Genomic DNA, 21,114 nt, shown 5'->3' with positions numbered 1-21,114 from the left:
GTCATCGACATAATTCGCATTATATATTGAAAATTGATAAATAAGCCGTGCATTAATTAATAAACCGAGATCAATTAAAATAATTTACCGAAAATCAATCGACGATTTACAAAGTCAATCTTAAAGACAATGGACTTTTATTTTTTTTTATTTTTTTTTAAGTTTCGTAAAACTGAGACATATTCTTAGAAGCCTTTAAAAAGGCCATACCCACCACCGCAATTTCTCTAATATGATATTATCAGTTATAAATAATCAAGCAGCACATATAAAACTACTGAAAACAGTATAATGAATAAAGGGTGACACAAAAATAAAACACACAACATTCATACATATATTAGCACATCACTTCAGCTGTATAAGTAGTGTATATAATATACAAGCTGGCTAAAACAAAGTGGCAATATTCTTCCAAGTTTTAACATATATAGCCATAATTAAATACATTACATAACATGTTGTCAAGTAGGGCCCTTGGGTTGGTCAGGAGGCGAAGGCTTTGGGATATATGGGATTATAGGAGCCCCATGCTCTATTGGCCCAGGTTTTACAGAAGCCTTTGAGCTTGGAACTGGATCTATAGGATGGTAATCTTCCAGATTCACATTTCCAAAACCTCTCTTGTTTTCCTTTCTGTTTGTCTTATAGCTTGTTTCCTGAAGTTTGAGAAGAACATGGACATATAAAAATATCTTAAGGGGAAAAAAAAAATAAAAAATGTCTTAATTAGTGTGTTAAGTAAAATAGATGAGCGTGGTGTTTTACCTTGAGCTTCCTGGTTATGGCTATCAAGGTTGAACCATCGTCATGGTGGGCCAGGTCTGAAATTTATCAAATTACACAAAAAATTAGGTCCAATTACAATGGAAGTATCTGATTTCATACATAATTAAGGATTTGAGAGAATAAAAGCATCAAACTACTTAAAAAACAAATTGACTCGTGGCTGACAAATACATGATGGCTAAGCGCTCGTTAGGACGGTTAACATTCTGTTGTCAAGGAATGAGACTCGGCAATTTATAAGGATCCAAGATTTCATTTCACGTGTAATCAGTGATTGAAGGTCAAAGGAAAATAGACAAAATACCCTCTTGTGTGTTGGTACGAGTAAGACATACATAGAAAGTTGCGGAAAACAAGTCCTTTTAAGCAAATGATTACGTCGAAAGAGATTTCTTTTTGACAGTGATAGCAACGTTGATACACATGATTAATCTGTGTTATATGTAGCAACACAGAAATAGATCATAAAAAGATTTCTGTATGTGTGCATATATGTAGCACAGTTATGTTTTCTTTTTTTTTTTTTCCACCCACCAATCAATAAAATAGGATCAATAATCTCCTCATGTCTCTAACCCAAACGGCCATCTTGGCAATTTATTAGGACTATAAATGTAACGAAAATAAACCTGGTCCATATTTTCGTCACCTGACGTTTAAAAAGTCTAACGCCCAGTTCATTTCACCGATTTGAGTTTTACTACAGTAAAAAGTTCTCAGAAATAGTTAAATTTAACTTTTTTACTACAGTAAAAATTTCTCACATAAAGTCACATTTCAACTCGAATCAGTGAACTAAACGAGCCCTATAGTTACCAAAACCAAAACCATATTCAGTGAGAGGCATAATTTATGTAGGCTTATGCTTTTGTTAATTAATGTATGTATATGTCTATTCTAGTTTGAGAGGCATTATGTACTAATACAAGAAACTAGTACTATATATACTAATTAGGGAGGAGAGTGTACAAATGTGTAATAACATCTCAGTATTAATTACGATCACATGATTGTAAGAGACCCTACATTTATGTCCGGCGGCAAGGCGCGTAATGTTAATGGTACGCAACATTTTCATTTGCGTCATTTTGTGAATGTGTCAAGTGAAATCCATTTTAGGAACAATGGGACCCGAGTTTCACAGGGATTAAAAAAATTAACTGATCTATCATTCTAATTGTGCATGCAAGGGATTAAAAAAATTAACTGATCTATCATTCTAATTGTGCATGCAATCAATGAAAATAAAAGATTTGACTAGAATTATATATACAAATTATAAATAGCCAGAGCACAGACTCCTCAAAGTATTAAGAATGAAGGATATTTTAGCCTACCAAGACCACGAATTTGGCCTGCATTCATCCTGGCAACCACAATGTGCCAAGTAATTTCCTGCTCATGATCTTTTTTTTTTTTAATTATTATTTTGAAAAAAAAAAAAAAAAAAAAAAGCTCAGCCATAAGCATTCTCAGTCGCTACTATTTGAAATGTTAGAATCTTCTAGCAGATTAACAAGAAGATAGCAAATCCTAGTAAAGCTGATATTGCAAGACAACCTTCCATGAAAGGCACAAAGCATTGAATTCTGATTAGAGTGCAATATGAAATCTTTGATTAAGAAAATAACAAACATCTGCACCAAAAAAAAAAAAAAAAACAAAGAACGTGAAAAAGAAAAATTACCATGAGATTTCAAACCAGTTATGCAGCCAGAGAGGCTAAAGAACATGAAAGCTAGCCAAAGCAGAAAAAACAACACCCAGAAGCCTGAGACCTTCATAATGCACAGACGTGAATAATCCTGACAGAAGCACAACCTCAGAAGGAAACACCAAATGCCTGACAAAGAGTGTGAGTATTTTCTAACACCCTTTAAAGATTTTCCAAAAGCCCTCTTTTAGACAAGTTTAACCCATTCAAAAGACTTCAAAAACAATAATGTAGAAAAGGAGGAGAACAACCGAACGTGAGCTGGGATAAGACAAAGAAGGTGTGTGTGTGTGAGAGAGAGAGAGAGAGAGACTAAGAACCCATGTCTTGCGTTTGAATGTGGAACAATAATGCTTATATAATGCGGCAAGTGAATTATAAAAGAAGTCTTTTTTTTTTTTTTTTTTTTTGTTAAAAGAATAATAAAAGAAGTCATGTGGGCTTTACCAGCCTTTTCATTACTACATCTCATACAGAGCAGTTATTGCCTTCGTTTAGTGTTTGCAGAAACACTGGGGAATGAACAGCCTTTAATGCTTGCGGTGGAATGTGAGCCGTTGGGCGTCCGTGAAATGTAGGTGTCTATTTATATATTAATTAAATTGTTTTTAAGAGACAACCACAACGGGGGTGTAGCTCATATGGTAGAGCGCTCGCTTCGCATGCGAGAGGCACGGGGTTCGATTCCCCGCACCTCCATTTATATTTAAAGTCTTTTTTATTCCCCTCTATTACTGTCATTGTTAATTTTATTTTTATTGTTTTTGGGTTAAATCGGTCGAGTTTTGGACCATTTCCATTATCGCGCTTATTTTAAAAAAGATTTTTCCAAATTTCAGAAATAAAAAATGATTTCTCTTTTTGCGAGTAAAGTTCATGGAACTTTCTTATAATTATTCCAAATAAATGTTTTCTTTTTTTTATTAAATAATTTTGCTAGAAATATCACTTATATGCGTTATTCACAGTTAGGGAGGGGGGTGATATAATTGGACCTATTTCTTGTTGACGTAAGTCTCTTGATTTGTCATTGACCAAAGGTGAATAATGAATTGTTAGTGTTACATAATACCAACAATCACTTGGATTTTCCTTTTACTTTTTGATCAAAAGAGGCTCTTTTTTATGAAGCCATAATCTTAGCTCTTTCCATAATGGACATCCAAGTTTCCTTCTTCTTACGTATTCCAACTATTAAAATATACCCCTCAAGCTGGAAATGAACCATGAAAATAAATTTTAAAAAAAAAAAAAGAGAAGAAGAAAGCTAAGAGGAAACTTGAAATTGTTGGAACTAGGGGTGTCAATTCGTGTCACGTATCGTGTTCGTGTCGTGTTTTGATTGTTTCTTTTGAAATTTACAGTCAACTCGAACACGACCCGTAACACGAAATTTTTTAAAAACCGCAACACAAAGATTTTGAGTATAACTATCATGATATCACAGGTTTATAATAAAATTTAAAATATGAAATGAAAAATATTTCTTGTTGACGCAAGTCTCTTGATTTGTCATTGACCAAAGGTGAATAATGAATTGTTAGTGTTACATAATACCAACAATCACTTGGATTTTCCTTTTACTTTTTGATCAAAAGAGGCTCTTTTTTATGAAGCCATAATCTTAGCTCTTTCCATAATGGACATCCAAGTTTCCTTCTTCTTACGTATTCCAACTATTAAAATATACCCCTCAAGCTGGAAATGAACCATGAAAATAAATTTAAAAAAAAAAAAAAGAGAAGAAGAAAGCTAAGAGGAAACTTGAAATTGTTGGAACTAGGGGTGTCAATTCGTGTCACGTATCGTGTTCGTGTCGTGTTTTGATTGTTTCTTTTGAAATTTACAGTCAACTCGAACACGACCCGTAACACGAAATTTTTTAAAAACCGCAACACAAAGATTTTGAGTATAACTATCATGATATCACAAGTTCATAATAAAATTTAAAATATGAAATGAAAAATATTTCTTGTTGACGCAAGTCTCTTGATTTGTCATTGACCAAAGGTGAATAATGAATTGTTAGTGTTACATAATACCAACAATCACTTGGATTTTCCTTTTACTTTTTGATCAAAAGAGGCTCTTTTTTATGAAGCCATAATCTTAGCTCTTTCCATAATGGACATCCAAGTTTCCTTCTTCTTACGTATTCCAACTATTAAAATATACCCCTCAAGCTGGAAATGAACCATGAAAATAAATTTAAAAAAAAAAAAAAGAGAAGAAGAAAGCTAAGAGGAAACTTGAAATTGTTGGAACTAGGGGTGTCAATTCGTGTCACGTATCGTGTTCGTGTCGTGTTTTGATTGTTTCTTTTGAAATTTACAGTCAACTCGAACACGACCCGTAACACGAAATTTTTTAAAAACCGCAACACAAAGATTTTGAGTATAACTATCATGATATCACAAGTTCATAATAAAATTTAAAATATGAAATGAAAAATATTTCTTGTTGACGCAAGTCTCTTGATTTGTCATTGACCAAAGGTGAATAATGAATTGTTAGTGTTACATAATACCAACAATCACTTGGATTTTCCTTTTACTTTTTGATCAAAAGAGGCTCTTTTTTATGAAGCCATAATCTTAGCTCTTTCCATAATGGACATCCAAGTTTCCTTCTTCTTACGTATTCCAACTATTAAAATATACCCCTCAAGCTGGAAATGAACCATGAAAATAAATTTAAAAAAAAAAAAAAGAGAAGAAGAAAGCTAAGAGGAAACTTGAAATTGTTGGAACTAGGGGTGTCAATTCGTGTCACGTATCGTGTTCGTGTCGTGTTTTGATTGTTTCTTTTGAAATTTACAGTCAACTCGAACACGACCCGTAACACGAAATTTTTTAAAAACCGCAACACAAAGATTTTGAGTATAACTATCATGATATCACAAGTTCATAATAAAATTTAAAATATGAAATGAAAAATATTTCTTGTTGACGCAAGTCTCTTGATTTGTCATTGACCAAAGGTGAATAATGAATTGTTAGTGTTACATAATACCAACAATCACTTGGATTTTCCTTTTACTTTTTGATCAAAAGAGGCTCTTTTTTATGAAGCCATAATCTTAGCTCTTTCCATAATGGACATCCAAGTTTCCTTCTTCTTACGTATTCCAACTATTAAAATATACCCCTCAAGCTGGAAATGAACCATGAAAATAAATTTAAAAAAAAAAAAAAGAGAAGAAGAAAGCTAAGAGGAAACTTGAAATTGTTGGAACTAGGGGTGTCAATTCGTGTCACGTATCGTGTTCGTGTCGTGTTTTGATTGTTTCTTTTGAAATTTACAGTCAACTCGAACACGACCCGTAACACGAAATTTTTTAAAAACCGCAACACAAAGATTTTGAGTATAACTATCATGATATCACAAGTTCATAATAAAATTTAAAATATGAAATGAAAAATATTTCTTGTTGACGCAAGTCTCTTGATTTGTCATTGACCAAAGGTGAATAATGAATTGTTAGTGTTACATAATACCAACAATCACTTGGATTTTCCTTTTACTTTTTGATCAAAAGAGGCTCTTTTTTATGAAGCCATAATCTTAGCTCTTTCCATAATGGACATCCAAGTTTCCTTCTTCTTACGTATTCCAACTATTAAAATATACCCCTCAAGCTGGAAATGAACCATGAAAATAAATTTAAAAAAAAAAAAAAGAGAAGAAGAAAGCTAAGAGGAAACTTGAAATTGTTGGAACTAGGGGTGTCAATTCGTGTCACGTATCGTGTTCGTGTCGTGTTTTGATTGTTTCTTTTGAAATTTACAGTCAACTCGAACACGACCCGTAACACGAAATTTTTTAAAAACCGCAACACAAAGATTTTGAGTATAACTATCATGATATCACAAGTTCATAATAAAATTTAAAATATGAAATGAAAAATATTTCTTGTTGACGCAAGTCTCTTGATTTGTCATTGACCAAAGGTGAATAATGAATTGTTAGTGTTACATAATACCAACAATCACTTGGATTTTCCTTTTACTTTTTGATCAAAAGAGGCTCTTTTTTATGAAGCCATAATCTTAGCTCTTTCCATAATGGACATCCAAGTTTCCTTCTTCTTACGTATTCCAACTATTAAAATATACCCCTCAAGCTGGAAATGAACCATGAAAATAAATTTAAAAAAAAAAAAAAGAGAAGAAGAAAGCTAAGAGGAAACTTGAAATTGTTGGAACTAGGGGTGTCAATTCGTGTCACGTATCGTGTTCGTGTCGTGTTTTGATTGTTTCTTTTGAAATTTACAGTCAACTCGAACACGACCCGTAACACGAAATTTTTTAAAAACCGCAACACAAAGATTTTGAGTATAACTATCATGATATCACAAGTTCATAATAAAATTTAAAATATGAAATGAAAAATATTTCTTGTTGACGCAAGTCTCTTGATTTGTCATTGACCAAAGGTGAATAATGAATTGTTAGTGTTACATAATACCAACAATCACTTGGATTTTCCTTTTACTTTTTGATCAAAAGAGGCTCTTTTTTATGAAGCCATAATCTTAGCTCTTTCCATAATGGACATCCAAGTTTCCTTCTTCTTACGTATTCCAACTATTAAAATATACCCCTCAAGCTGGAAATGAACCATGAAAATAAATTTAAAAAAAAAAAAAAGAGAAGAAGAAAGCTAAGAGGAAACTTGAAATTGTTGGAACTAGGGGTGTCAATTCGTGTCACGTATCGTGTTCGTGTCGTGTTTTGATTGTTTCTTTTGAAATTTACAGTCAACTCGAACACGACCCGTAACACGAAATTTTTTAAAAACCGCAACACAAAGATTTTGAGTATAACTATCATGATATCACAAGTTCATAATAAAATTTAAAATATGAAATGAAAAATATTTCTTGTTGACGCAAGTCTCTTGATTTGTCATTGACCAAAGGTGAATAATGAATTGTTAGTGTTACATAATACCAACAATCACTTGGATTTTCCTTTTACTTTTTGATCAAAAGAGGCTCTTTTTTATGAAGCCATAATCTTAGCTCTTTCCATAATGGACATCCAAGTTTCCTTCTTCTTACGTATTCCAACTATTAAAATATACCCCTCAAGCTGGAAATGAACCATGAAAATAAATTTAAAAAAAAAAAAAAGAGAAGAAGAAAGCTAAGAGGAAACTTGAAATTGTTGGAACTAGGGGTGTCAATTCGTGTCACGTATCGTGTTCGTGTCGTGTTTTGATTGTTTCTTTTGAAATTTACAGTCAACTCGAACACGACCCGTAACACGAAATTTTTTAAAAACCGCAACACAAAGATTTTGAGTATAACTATCATGATATCACAAGTTCATAATAAAATTTAAAATATGAAATGAAAAATATTTCTTGTTGACGCAAGTCTCTTGATTTGTCATTGACCAAAGGTGAATAATGAATTGTTAGTGTTACATAATACCAACAATCACTTGGATTTTCCTTTTACTTTTTGATCAAAAGAGGCTCTTTTTTATGAAGCCATAATCTTAGCTCTTTCCATAATGGACATCCAAGTTTCCTTCTTCTTACGTATTCCAACTATTAAAATATACCCCTCAAGCTGGAAATGAACCATGAAAATAAATTTAAAAAAAAAAAAAAGAGAAGAAGAAAGCTAAGAGGAAACTTGAAATTGTTGGAACTAGGGGTGTCAATTCGTGTCACGTATCGTGTTCGTGTCGTGTTTTGATTGTTTCTTTTGAAATTTACAGTCAACTCGAACACGACCCGTAACACGAAATTTTTTAAAAACCGCAACACAAAGATTTTGAGTATAACTATCATGATATCACAAGTTCATAATAAAATTTAAAATATGAAATGAAAAATATTTCTTGTTGACGCAAGTCTCTTGATTTGTCATTGACCAAAGGTGAATAATGAATTGTTAGTGTTACATAATACCAACAATCACTTGGATTTTCCTTTTACTTTTTGATCAAAAGAGGCTCTTTTTTATGAAGCCATAATCTTAGCTCTTTCCATAATGGACATCCAAGTTTCCTTCTTCTTACGTATTCCAACTATTAAAATATACCCCTCAAGCTGGAAATGAACCATGAAAATAAATTTTTTAAAAAAAAAGAGAAGAAGAAAGCTAAGAGGAAACTTGAAATTGTTGGAACTAGGGGTGTCAATTCGTGTCACGTATCGTGTTCGTGTCGTGTTTTGATTGTTTCTTTTGAAATTTACAGTCAACTCGAACACGACCCGTAACACGAAATTTTTTAAAAACCGCAACACAAAGATTTTGAGTATAACTATCATGATATCACAGGTTTATAATAAAATTTAAAATATGAAATGAAAAATATTTCTTGTTGACGCAAGTCTCTTGATTTGTCATTGACCAAAGGTGAATAATGAATTGTTAGTGTTACATAATACCAACAATCACTTGGATTTTCCTTTTACTTTTTGATCAAAAGAGGCTCTTTTTTATGAAGCCATAATCTTAGCTCTTTCCATAATGGACATCCAAGTTTCCTTCTTCTTACGTATTCCAACTATTAAAATATACCCCTCAAGCTGGAAATGAACCATGAAAATAAATTTTTTTTAAAAAAAAAGAGAAGAAGAAAGCTAAGAGGAAACTTGAAATTGTTGGAACTAGGGGTGTCAATTCGTGTCACGTATCGTGTTCGTGTCGTGTTTTGATTGTTTCTTTTGAAATTTACAGTCAACTCGAACACGACCCGTAACACGAAATTTTTTAAAAACCGCAACACAAAGATTTTGAGTATAACTATCATGATATCACAAGTTCATAATAAAATTTAAAATATGAAATGAAAAATATATGTATTTTTTAGTTTTTTACGAGTTTCGTGTCGTGTTCGGGTTAGGCGGGTCAAACCCGAAATTGACCAGTGTTTTTCGTGTCAATTTCAAGTCGACCTAATTCTGACCCGAACCTCTTTTTTCTCAACCCTAACCCGCAAAATTTGTGTCGTTTTTGAATCGTATCGTCATGTCATGACCCATATTACTGGCCCCAGTTGAAACCTTACAAAAGAAGAAGAAAAAGAATAAGAAGATAGCTCTACAGCCGTCAGCCCATCATTCTTGAATCTCGGTATTCTCCAAGGAAGAAGAAGTCACGCCGATGACATCTATGATTTGAAATCCGTGTCAAGCTTAGGAAACAGAAAGATTTTGTTTGTATAGGCGGATGCCTTGTAACAGGCATCCATAATATGATCTTAACAAGAAGGATAAAATCCATAATATGATCACGACCTCACTGCTGAAAATATAAATAATATTTTCTGTCTTTTTTTTTTTTTTCCTTTTTAAATTTTTTGTGGAAAACATTATTGTATTGTTGTGATAATGGATAAACAATAACAAATGTTAGGTAATAGGCATTGGCTTCCTGCTATTTTGTTCGCCCTACTAAAAGTGAGTCAGAGCATGGGCTGCACCTCTTGAGCAATGGGAGTATGGATATGGCATATCAACTTGAGACAATAATGTCCCACATTTTCCGCCCTTGTGAGAGGAGAGAATGTCTCAATACCTCACTTCTCCCTGTCCCTGGCACAAATATATATTCGATCCAGTTATCTAATAAAACCAAAAAACCAGATTCGTTACCTTATTTTTTCAAAAAAGTGAATACAGTACATTTGTATCTGATCACACATAGTAAAACAGGTACTATAACAATCCTTATTCATATTATGAATAATACTTCTCAATAAACTAATGTGTAATCGACCTACTAATATACTACTACCTCATTTAGTAAAAGCTAAAACAACAGTGGTATTTATATCATTTGTGGGTGTGACTAAGTCACCATGATGAATCTGTATGATTTTCCATAGTAAAAGAGTAAATAGCGTGATTCACGTTTCATCCCAAAACGCATTATCGGTGCGCACACATTTCTCGTTACACAAAATGTTTTGGCGGTGTTTGGCACGCCAAATTGTACTGGTGTTTTGATTTGATTAGATTTGACTAGAGAGGATTATGTCAAATCCTATCGTGCGTTTAGTTCATCATCGAACTAGTTAGGATAGGTTTAAATGTTTAAAACATATATATGAAGAGGGAAGTTGTTTGTCGTCGCGTGGGGGAAGGGGGAGTTCTGCGGTGTTCGAGGAGTTTCCTGGAGAAGGGGACGACACCTGAGTTTCACAGAGGAGGGGGATGCTTCCTGGATTTCGTGACGAGGCCTTAGTTTCACAAGGGAGGGACTGCGGCTCCTGTGTTTCTCCGATTAGGGGAGAGAGATAGGGCTGTGAGGGGAGCGACGGAGAATAGGGGCTAAGATGGATGCGACGGAGATAGGGATCTAGGTCGTTGTCTTCATCTGGTGGACGGTTGTCGTCGCAGAGGAGGGGTGGAGTTTGATGGTGTGACAGAGAGGAGCGGAGGGACAGGGATTTGTCGCTGTCGCATGGGATAGGTGTCGTCGACGTCAACGTCTTCGTCTGGGAGGAGGGTCGCCATAACTAGAATGGAGTGGGTGGCCTTGCTTAGACGCTGCAGATCTTTGCTGAAGGGGGAGGTTGAGTCATCCCCAATCCAGGAGTAATAATACCACCAATTTTAGAGGGATTACTTTTAATCCAACATTTTTGGACTATTTTTGAGTCATTGGATCCGGTCACACTCATCACCATTGGATTGGGATTATTTATCCTAATCCATGTCAAAATCCGGTGTAAGAAACATGGGCTTTAGCTAAGTTATAGTGCTTAACTTGGCCCATCGCCTTCAGACGACAAACAACTTCCAACTTTCTAAATCCAGTCGTTTGCCAAATAAGGTAGCAGTTGATGCACCAATTGATTATGAACATGATGCTCTCATGAAGTAACCCATGTCTAAAAAGGTCATATCGTTTCTAGCCATTTGGGAAAATTGCTGTTTGTTTTGACAGTGGAGTGAAGTGTATACATTCTTTGGATCGAAAGTTTGAAAATTGCTAAGGTTAAGGGGGGAAAAAAAAAAAAAAAAAAAAAAAAAAAAAAAGAAACCTTCGTTTTCTTCCAAATGTGTAAGCTGAAGAATAACACTAACAAATCAATATAAATTTCTCAGGTTCTTAAACAGCCACGACAAGACATTGATGTCCTGGCTAAATATAATTCCCGTACTCAGGTCCTACCTAGCAAAAACTACTCCCAAGGAAAATCTTAAAAGACATTAACAGAAAGATTAAACAAAGCTAATTATAAGAAAAGAAATTCTCCAGCACCATTATTCAGTCGAAAGCACCATCAATGATTCAATGTAGAATCATTAGTCTTCAGCGGTACTGCAATGAAAAAGATAGAAGAATAAATACATATTGAAGATTTTTTTTTTTTTTTAAGAAAGTAAACACAAGCAACATAAATAAACTACGCAAGGTGAAGAACCCAAAAGCAGTCCTACGTATAAATGTATCAATATTTACGAAAGTTAAAAAGAAAGGTATACACCTTGACAAAGCCAATTTCCTTGGCGTTGCTGCGAAAGCATTGCCTGCAGATCATTAGCGCATACTTTCTGATTATCGCATGAGAGTTCCCGCATACTCGGCTGTCGTAAGTTCAAAAAAAAAAAAAAAAAAAAGGAAGACCTTGCTTAAGTAATCGACTCTCAAAGGCAAACGATTACAGTCAAGAGTTCGGGTTTGATTCTAAGTTTTACACAAGTTTGTAAAACTAAAACACACCGAAAGCTAAGAACTCAAAACGTCAGTTTTAACAGTTCAAATGCTTTGTGAACAGCACAAGCAAATACCAAACGTAAGGCCAAATATTTAACAGTCAAACAGAACACAAATAATTTATGATAATTTATCAATGGACAAAAACAGAGAGAGATTGATAAGTCCCAAACGCATCAAAGAGAGAATAAATCAGAAATCGAGAGATCAATCACATGTCCAAATCACCAATTAATACAGAAAGGAGATTTAGGAGAAGAATTGAAAATGTACCAAGAGCGAGAACCAGGACCGTAGTTCTTCGGATGTGAGTTCCAGACGTTCGAATGCCCCATTGTTGTTGTTGTTCTGCAAACCAAACTTGCGCCGCCTAACGATATGATGGAACCTAAAACCCTAAAAGCTGACAGCGGCTAATCTTTGCTGCGCCAAATCTAGGAGAAGAAACTTATTTCCAAATGGACACGTGCTATTTATTATGGATTCCTTCGACTAAGGCGGTTGGAAATCAGGAAACCACCGAAACGCGTCGTTTTCTGTCAATTTTTTTTATAAAGGAGTTTTCTGTCGTTTTATGTCATACTTGCTAGCCGCTGTTTTCTTTATTTCCTTTTTTTTATAAGAAAATTAAGTAAATAACTGTTTTTTTTTTTTACTACTTTTTTAATAAATGACCGAATTTTTATTTTTTAGATGAATAGTCAATTTTTTTTTTTTAATTTTAGTGAAAGAACCTTTTTCTTCCACAGATCAATCAATCTATTATTAGAATCTATTAATAATTTATCATTAATAAAATGTAATTTATGAATTAAAATTGATTAATTACTAATTAATTTTAGCTAATTATTAATTAGTATTGTTTAATAATGAAAAATTATCGAGTTATTTAGTGATAAACTTAAGTCAATTAATGATTGAATGCTAATCAATCAGTGATTGACTATTTAGTTTATAAAAGAAATGATCATTTTACTAATTTTACAAAACTTCAATTATTTTTATTTAAAATGTCTTAAAAAAATGTTATTTGCCTCTATATCTTTTTTTTAATTATTATTCTCACTAATACTCTGAATTTTGAGATTATTTTCAGCTTGGTCCTCTAAATTTTAAAAACTTTTACCTTGCCTTCCGAATTTTTAATTACTTACACATAATTCCATATGTTAGAATTATCTGACTTATTTTCAAGGTTTCTTATTATTGAGTCCATTTAAGCGAAGTATTTCGTTGTTTGTTGTATATTTATTTATTTTTGGTACAAACATGGAGTTAAAAGCATTATGGAATTATTACAAGCTGATAGTTTGATATTCTATGCGCGTGTATTTTTTTTTTTTTTTTTTTGAAAGGTTCTATGTGTGTTCTTCACTTGGTAATTTGATAGTTTGCCACTGACAATTCGGATGAGGTGGAGTTTAGGCGGGAATTGCGGGTTTAATCTCTTATTGTATTAAAAAAAACCTTTTTTACCAAAAAATAAAAAGAAAAAAGACCTGTTTACGTACCAACGAAATGAGAGAGACAAGCAAACAATTTTTATTTCATTTTTTGGCTCAAAAACCGACCCCAAAACCGATTATAGATATAACTTTTCACTCCTTTCAGAACCTGAAAAAATTAATGGAGAAGCTTGTTTGTTGTTATGTGGTTCTAGTCTCTCCCTCTTTTTAATTTTCCTAAAGGGTAAACAATCAACAATTTGTTATTAGAAAGAGAAAATGACTGAAAATGACTGACAAAAGCTTTCATAATATTTTATCGAACAATTAAGGAGATCTTTATCATTTCGAAAAGGCTACTTTTCCATTGATATATACTTTTGCATTAAAAAAAAGTAAGATTTATATGTTAGTTTGTTGCTTTGATAGTCTAATAAGTGTTGCTTAAATCAATATACCAGCCTTGTTGTCTTCTGGCAATTGTATTTTTCCACCACTGTTCAGAACATCGTTGGCGAAAGAATGGTAGCTTAGGAAGGGCCAACATTTTGTTCAATTTCATTGATGATTCCTAATTAACGAAAGTCCAGAATCTGAAATGACCTGAATATTCAATCTGATTAGTAATTCTACCTTGTAATCTAAGGAAAAACCTTCCCTAATCAAAAGTTTTTGCGGCATCAATATTGATAGTATCATGAATGTCTTTCCCCTAATTTGTCTCAACTTTTTTTTGATTGAATGTCTTTGCCCATCAATTATATCACTAAATATCTTCTTGGTCTGACACAGTGGTTTCATATTTTTGGCGACGACAGGATCGAACCCGTTAAAAGATATTTTGTTGGGTAGTGAAATTGGCTTAGCACAAGTCTATAAACTATAAATTCAATTGTAAGACTCATCTTCAAGCATTGAAACAGTTAATAAAAAATGTTTTTCGTATCTAATCTCATATTCATGTGATCAGTAAAACAGCTAGAAACAGTCATAAGGATTTTTTTTTGTTTGGAGATTGGGAGAAAATGTAGCTAGAAACCGCTCAAAAATTAATGTAACTAGTACTTGCATATAGAAAATAAGCTATTACAAAGACTAAAACAAACCAAGAGCCACACACAAGCTTATTTCATAGAAACGAAGCATGGACAGAGAAAAGGACCATACTGACAGGCAGGCGATTATCTACATATGGACGACTTCATAAGGAGAAGAGATCATCTCAAATATGGAACCCTCCTTTCTCTTTTATTATTATTTTTTTTCCTTTTGATGTTATTTTCTGGACACAAGAACTAGGGCTTGGTGAGCAGGTGCGCCACCATAAGAAGTAACATAATTAAAAACTGCGGCACAAAGGTGGAGCGGACCTATACCAACTGAAGAAACGCCAGAGAGATCTGTTCTTGCCCTTGACAGGAGATTGATCAGTCTCGTTTCTCTGCAGCATCTCCCACATCACATGCACATCCTCGTACTGACAGGCTCTCACATCATGCTGCAGGTTCAGTATCCCTGTTCGATTTCCACAACATTGTTCAAAGCCATTTATTTGACGATCTATAAATAACAAGGTTAACACAGAAAGAACAAAAAAATTGATACTAATATAATATGTCACATGATCCATTACAGTTGATCTCTATCGTTAGAAGTGTTACAATCCTAGAACCTTGCACCGAAACTACACTAGTTAATCAGTCCGAATTACAGACAATTCAGCACCAATCGATTTCTCTACTTGAACATTTGAAAAAACAGAACCAAACACATTTCAGAAAATGGTCCAGTTCACCATAATAATATTATTCGTAAGATAGGTGGGGCAACTACTTTTTCAAAGGTTTATGCAATTGCATACCAATGGGTTAAACTTCTCATTTGAACAATAGATGTTGCCGGTGTTTAAAAATTTCTTCTCCTTAAAATGAACATGTTAAGGAGAAGAAATTTTGAAATTATGAGTTGACATTGTTGAAATTAAACACCTTTATTTGGAATATTTTACTGAAAACTGAAGAAGCTGAAGACACTATACCAGTAGGTCCTTTTTATCTAATAGCGTGGAACAAGTCAACAATATTCCAGCCAGCAGGACTTAACCTATAATTCCTCACCAGAATCAGTAATCTAATAAAGAAATCAGCGCAAATAGTAAAACGCGTAACCAGCTAGACAGTATACATATGTGCACACATGTCATGACATAAATTTTACCACTTTCTCCCTTTCAAAAAAAAAAAAAACCACTTTCTGCTTAAACCAGGCCAAGCAGGCAAGGACGGCCACACCCACATCCACGGTACTGGCACTCAAAGCGGGCGGCAGGCTTCGAAATTGGCCTTAAATGTGTTGGTCACAACGTAACTATGGTTGGCTAGCAGATAAGACAATCATAACAAATCCAACCGACAGAAATAAAAAATAGTTTTAGCTAAATGAATCCAATCAAACTAATGCCATTTTTATTTTGAAGTCAAACTAATACCATTTAATTAGTTCAACGAACAGCATTTAAGACTATTTAGCGCTACGAGACAACGACAAACTCCCAATTACCCCACACTTTCACCTAGACAAGTCGATCAAACCTACCATCGTTACACCAATAATTGCATAATGAATCTGACGCGACATGACATGACCATCCTCCAAAAACCTCTTGAATATCGTCAGAAACCAAAAAAAAAAAAAAGTAACTAAAATTTTTTAAGGAAGAAAAAAAAAAAAACAGAAAAAGGAAGAAAGCAAGCGCAATCAGCAACAGAAATCAGCAAGGAAAATTAGCTCAGATCATCAGAGTAAAAAATCGGTGAAATGGACGGAGAAAGGCAAAATTTTTGCTCACCGGATTTGCGAATCCCGAGGCGGGAAGCGACGCCAGTCCAGACTCTCCGGACCGGAAAGACCACCTTACGCAGCCACACCATTCCACGAGAAATCTTCCACTGCTTCGGCTCCATATAGAGGAGAGCGAGATCAGGAGAGGCGTATTAGAAGAGATTCCTGGACACAGTATATATATTATATTCTCTTCCTTCTCAGACCAAATATATAAAATATATATATATATATATATAAAATATACATGAAACGACCAACTGATATTCGAGATCAGAAAGAATCGGAATATAATTCATACGATAACGGGGAATAGAATAAAAAAAAACGAAAATCAATATAATAAAAGGTGAAAAAATGTATTTGGGAGAGCCGAAAGGGGGCACAGCAAAACTAAACTAACCTTTCTTTCTTAATTCTCACAATTCTCTCTCTCTCTCCTCCCTCCTCTCTCTCTCCTAAGAGGAGAGAAGCAAAGCTTCTGAGGTTTCTCACTCCTCGTGCTGGGGAGGGGATTTATTAATAGTCAGTCACTCTCTTTTAATCAGTTTTAGCTTAATTACTTTAACGGTCGCCACTCGCCAAGTTATAGCCGTGTCCGGATCCAATGTGCTTAACAAGGGCAGAAAGGAAAAAAAACAAACAAACCGTTGAGAGTTCTCTCACCACGTGTGCGAAGACTGTTTGTCGTTAGCCTTCGCATTCGTACTGCCATGTGAAGGTATTAATGCCCTCCAAGGCCCACGTGTAAGCCGAATAATACATCATCCTGTGGAGCCGAATAAAGTGTCCCGTGTCTTCCACGCGCGGCGCTATACGAGAGGAAAAAAAAACACTCCGAGGAGGGGCGACAGCGAGCTACGTGGCGAGTGAAGATCGGTCTGTTGGAAAGAATGACAAGTATAGCAGAACTTGTGGTCCTCAGGGCCTGTCATGGGCCCAGGTGAACGTCCAATTTACTTGGGCCCCCACTGGAAGATTACGCTAATAAAGAGCAGTCATATGGAAAATTGCCAGCGCCACGACGCCACGTACTTGCTAATTTGATATAGTTTAATTAATTAATTTATCATTATTTTAAAATGATTTTGTAAGCGTGCAAACACCGTCGTTGAGCACGGTTGGATAAATAGCTAATTAGGTATTTATATTAGGACGCAGCAGCTAATATTATCTTTTTTTCAGGGAAAAAAAAAAAAAAAAACAGAGAAATCCCGATAAAGAAAGCTTAAAGAGCAACATTTGCATTAGTGACTCAGCGACGGATCGATTATAATAGTGGAAACAACGAGCTGACTTTGAGAATCCCAGTATAAAAATTGTCTACTAAAGCTGCACATTAGAAGCAAAAGTCCAAGTTTGCCTTGTAAAATAATAGCTCGAAGCTAAGTTTTGGCTTTACTCCGATTTTGGTTCTACGCAACGCTTAATTTTTTGTTTAACGCAGATATGAATGGTTTTGTTTTGGACCAGATTTTTATGTTGAATACATAATATATTGTTGAGAATTGGTCAAGGAAATGGTTCAATAGTGAGAGGGACTTCTTTCAAAACCACGTCACATTAGAAGAAGATGCGCAAGTGCACTCTCAATTCCCGGTGATTTTTAAAGCAGTTGTAGCAACAAACCATAAAAATAAAATTTTATATATATATATATATATATATATATATGGGATGGAAATCTCCAGAAAGTCAAGGTCTAATCCACTTTATGATAAGGGTCTAACCGACTTTGATTGCAAGAGTTCAATCTATGAGCTTAAAGAATTAATTAAATATGCCCCAAGAATTTAATTTAAGCATCAGATACAACAAAACATGATGCCTAGGAACAGACGTAAACTTACCAGGAGACATTAAGATTCAAATGTGATAAGGGGGGTGTCCAACAAGATTAATACTCTTCAGATTGAATCCTTGGGGAAAAAAGAGAATGGAGGACAATTCTGTATGAATTTCACTGCAATTCAAATTCCCAGCACTAATCTGCACTCACTTTTTTCAAACTTGCCATGTATGTCAGATAAATGGTCCACAAATACGCACACGAACTGTTCATCAATGGCTGCCACTTGCCAGCAAGATAAAAAAACATATTAGCTAAAGGTAAAGTTAGAGGAAACATGAAAACATGAATGTATTCGGAATCGGTTCAGTTGGGGACTATGAAGATTCAACAAAGGAAGTTGAGGATGAACAGACCTGTAGATGAACAGGTACAAATTTAAATGTGACAAAATCACAGACAGGCCAAAACATCGCGCCATTAATCAAAGTTGGGAGCAAGTCTCGCTTCAATCTGGCAACTATCTCACCACCACTTTCACCTGAGTGTTGGAACACAACCAAAATATTAATTCAACAAAATAAATCACGAAAACTGGATCTTTTACGCAGCAAATATCAGAAACCTACACACTGATTGAACTTTATTAACACCTATGAGACAACAAACAAGATTGACACGCAAGGGCTTATGGTCTAAACAAACACCATGAAAAGAAATTCGGTTGAAATTAATTTCAATCCACTAAAAGACCCAATAAACGTATCACAGAAAACCATGAATTATACTGATGTGTGAACCAGGGTCTACCCTAAAGACCCTCAGAACAACAGAATCCATCCGGACAATGTGGACTCTGTAAGTTATAATGAAAGAAGGCATTGGCAATCTAACCAGTACAAGTTTCCCTCACCTTGTAAACCTGCATTATACGAGAAGAAACAAGTAGTGATGCAAGGTCCATATATAGCTTGCCCCATAAAAATCTTCTTCAAGGTTGTGAGCAGATCCCGCTTAGGCAAGATTTCAGACATAGAATTAAACCATAAATGTTGTGATGGTCCTAAAATTAGCAACCCATATGCTGCCATTCGCAATGTCCTTATTGAGTCAAGTGAACCAGAAGCTGGGGATGTGATCAGCTACAAAAAAAAAAATGTTATAATCCCAGTCAGCAGAGGAACTTCAAAGAAAAGCATAACAAGACGCAGAAACCATAGGGTATAAATCAAATATCAGGATGAAGTATTAGTCATTAAAGACATAATTGGAGTGAATTTTTTTCGTCGGTTACTAAAAAGGCAAAGCACCACATTTATTAAAAAAAAATGAGATTGATTAAATAAAATTTATTTGTTTCCTACTGCCATTATCATTCATCAGATTATACCTAGAGCAACTACTTATTTGATCACAACTACGACAATGAACAAAAGAAAAGGTAAAAGCTGAGATAACCAAAGAACGGTGGAATAGCCAACTCAGATTCGCTTTCATTTTTTTTTTTTCCCCTTTGCCAAGGGCAAGGATTGAGGAAAGCAGAAAAGGAACAGGAACAACAGAATGTTAGCAGAGAACTATATATTCTTTGTCACCTCTTTGGACAAGGCATAGAGTTGGAAAGTCAAAAAGAAAAAAGAAAAAAAGAAAAAACAGAACACATGTATGACGGGTAAGAACAAGAAGATTACAAGGACCTAAACAAAAATACGACTGCAACTAATGACATTGTCAAATTAACTTCTAGAACCGATGAATGCTTGATAACGTTTCCACAAACTACATACACAAAACAAGGATTCTCTCTCATTCTCACCCTCCGTTCCTCTTATTATTCAATACAGATACTAAACTACTATCCCCACCAGCTTCTTGCCAGTTCATTTGCCTGGAAATTTTACGGTTTTAGCAAAGATTTAGATTTTAGAGAGACACCATAAGGAATTCTCACCCACAGGAAATCACAAGTCGCAACTTGGAAACTAAAAGCTTTGAAACCAATAACAAACTATTGAAGCTCTGACAATTAACAGGGGATATTAATCAGCTCCACAGAATATTTCTAAAACTCTATTTTCTTCATTCCAACTTTCCAAAGCACCGCATACAAGTGGAAAATAATAATGATCATAACAATTCAGTTCGGTCTAAATTGTGTATTCCTATATAAATTATAGTTATCAACAGCATTTTGAAGGTCTGACCTAGGAAACTTAAAACCACAGCCTAAACGCAAATAAGAAATTGATAACTGAAAATTCGAGAATACAGAACCTGCAAGTACCAAAACATCGGAACTCCCATGAAAACAAGCCCAAGAATGAACCTTTATGAAATTAGAACTGGAGAGGAAAAAAATTAAAAATTAAAAAAAAAAAGAAGAGAAAAATCGAGGAAAGAAATGTTTACTTGGGAGGTAAAGTCGGCGGCTGCATAAATAAGAGACGAGGAGATGCTTTTCGTCAAAAGCGGGCGTGATTCGAGGACGCCCAAGTACCACCCGACGAATCCAGTAGTTTTTGATGTCGACGACGAGAATGAATGCGAAGAAAATGTTGAAGAGAGAAGATTTGGGAATTTGGAAGCTCTGGGTTTGGACAATCGGTGAAAAGAGTGAGCTGCGTAGGATCGCCATTGTTGATGCTGGTTGGAGAGGAACGGCGCTTCCGTGGAGCCATAGCCGCCGAGGTGTTCTAGGCAGCGCTTGGTGATGTCTCTTATGAGATTGCTCTTGCTCCCCATTTCTCTCGCTTTTTACTTTCCCTGTCAGAAGGATTTTACTTCTGTCGTTGTGTTTGATGTTTTCCGATAACTTTTTGTTCTAAGCGACATGAAAATACAATTACGAACC

General features: G+C 34.6%; 3 protein-coding genes and 1 non-coding gene across 4 annotated transcripts; 1 reads left to right on the top strand and 3 right to left on the bottom strand.

Annotated features, from left to right (window-relative positions):
* Window positions 1-314: 314 nt before the first annotated feature.
* LOC21393569 lies at window positions 315-2,817 on the bottom strand. The gene is made up of 3 exons (XM_010107188.2): window positions 2,477-2,817; window positions 769-824; window positions 315-659 (listed from the first exon to the last, which is right to left on the bottom strand). Exons 1-3 carry the CDS (start codon window positions 2,571-2,573, stop codon window positions 465-467), a joined length of 348 nt encoding a protein of 115 aa, XP_010105490.2. The 5' UTR covers window positions 2,574-2,817; the 3' UTR covers window positions 315-464.
* Window positions 2,818-3,129: 312 nt separating this feature from the next.
* On the top strand, window positions 3,130-3,202 carry TRNAA-CGC. Its single transcript has one exon. It is a non-coding gene; the product is annotated as a tRNA-Ala (tRNA).
* Window positions 3,203-11,544: 8,342 nt separating this feature from the next.
* LOC21393568 (40S ribosomal protein S29) lies at window positions 11,545-12,641 on the bottom strand. Its single transcript, XM_024171608.1, has 3 exons — window positions 12,462-12,641; window positions 11,959-12,058; window positions 11,545-11,792 (listed from the first exon to the last, which is right to left on the bottom strand). The coding sequence occupies exons 1-3, from the start codon at window positions 12,521-12,523 to the stop codon at window positions 11,784-11,786; spliced, it is 171 nt and encodes a 56-aa protein (XP_024027376.1). The 5' UTR covers window positions 12,524-12,641; the 3' UTR covers window positions 11,545-11,783.
* A 5,572-nt stretch (window positions 12,642-18,213) lies between these two features.
* Window positions 18,214-21,076, bottom strand: LOC21393566 (PXMP2/4 family protein 4). Its single transcript, XM_010107185.2, has 4 exons — window positions 20,673-21,076; window positions 19,177-19,405; window positions 18,680-18,804; window positions 18,214-18,542 (listed from the first exon to the last, which is right to left on the bottom strand). Exons 1-4 carry the CDS (start codon window positions 21,003-21,005, stop codon window positions 18,459-18,461), a joined length of 771 nt encoding a protein of 256 aa, XP_010105487.2. The 5' UTR covers window positions 21,006-21,076; the 3' UTR covers window positions 18,214-18,458.
* Window positions 21,077-21,114: the final 38 nt, after the last annotated feature.

The sequence above is a fragment of the Morus notabilis genome, unplaced genomic scaffold, assembly GCF_000414095.1.
Source record: "Morus notabilis unplaced genomic scaffold, ASM41409v2 Scaffold286, whole genome shotgun sequence".
Lineage (NCBI taxonomy): Eukaryota > Viridiplantae > Streptophyta > Magnoliopsida > Rosales > Moraceae > Morus > Morus notabilis.
The sequence above is the reverse complement of the archived record's forward strand: the minus strand, read 5'-3'. Positions and strand labels throughout refer to the sequence as shown.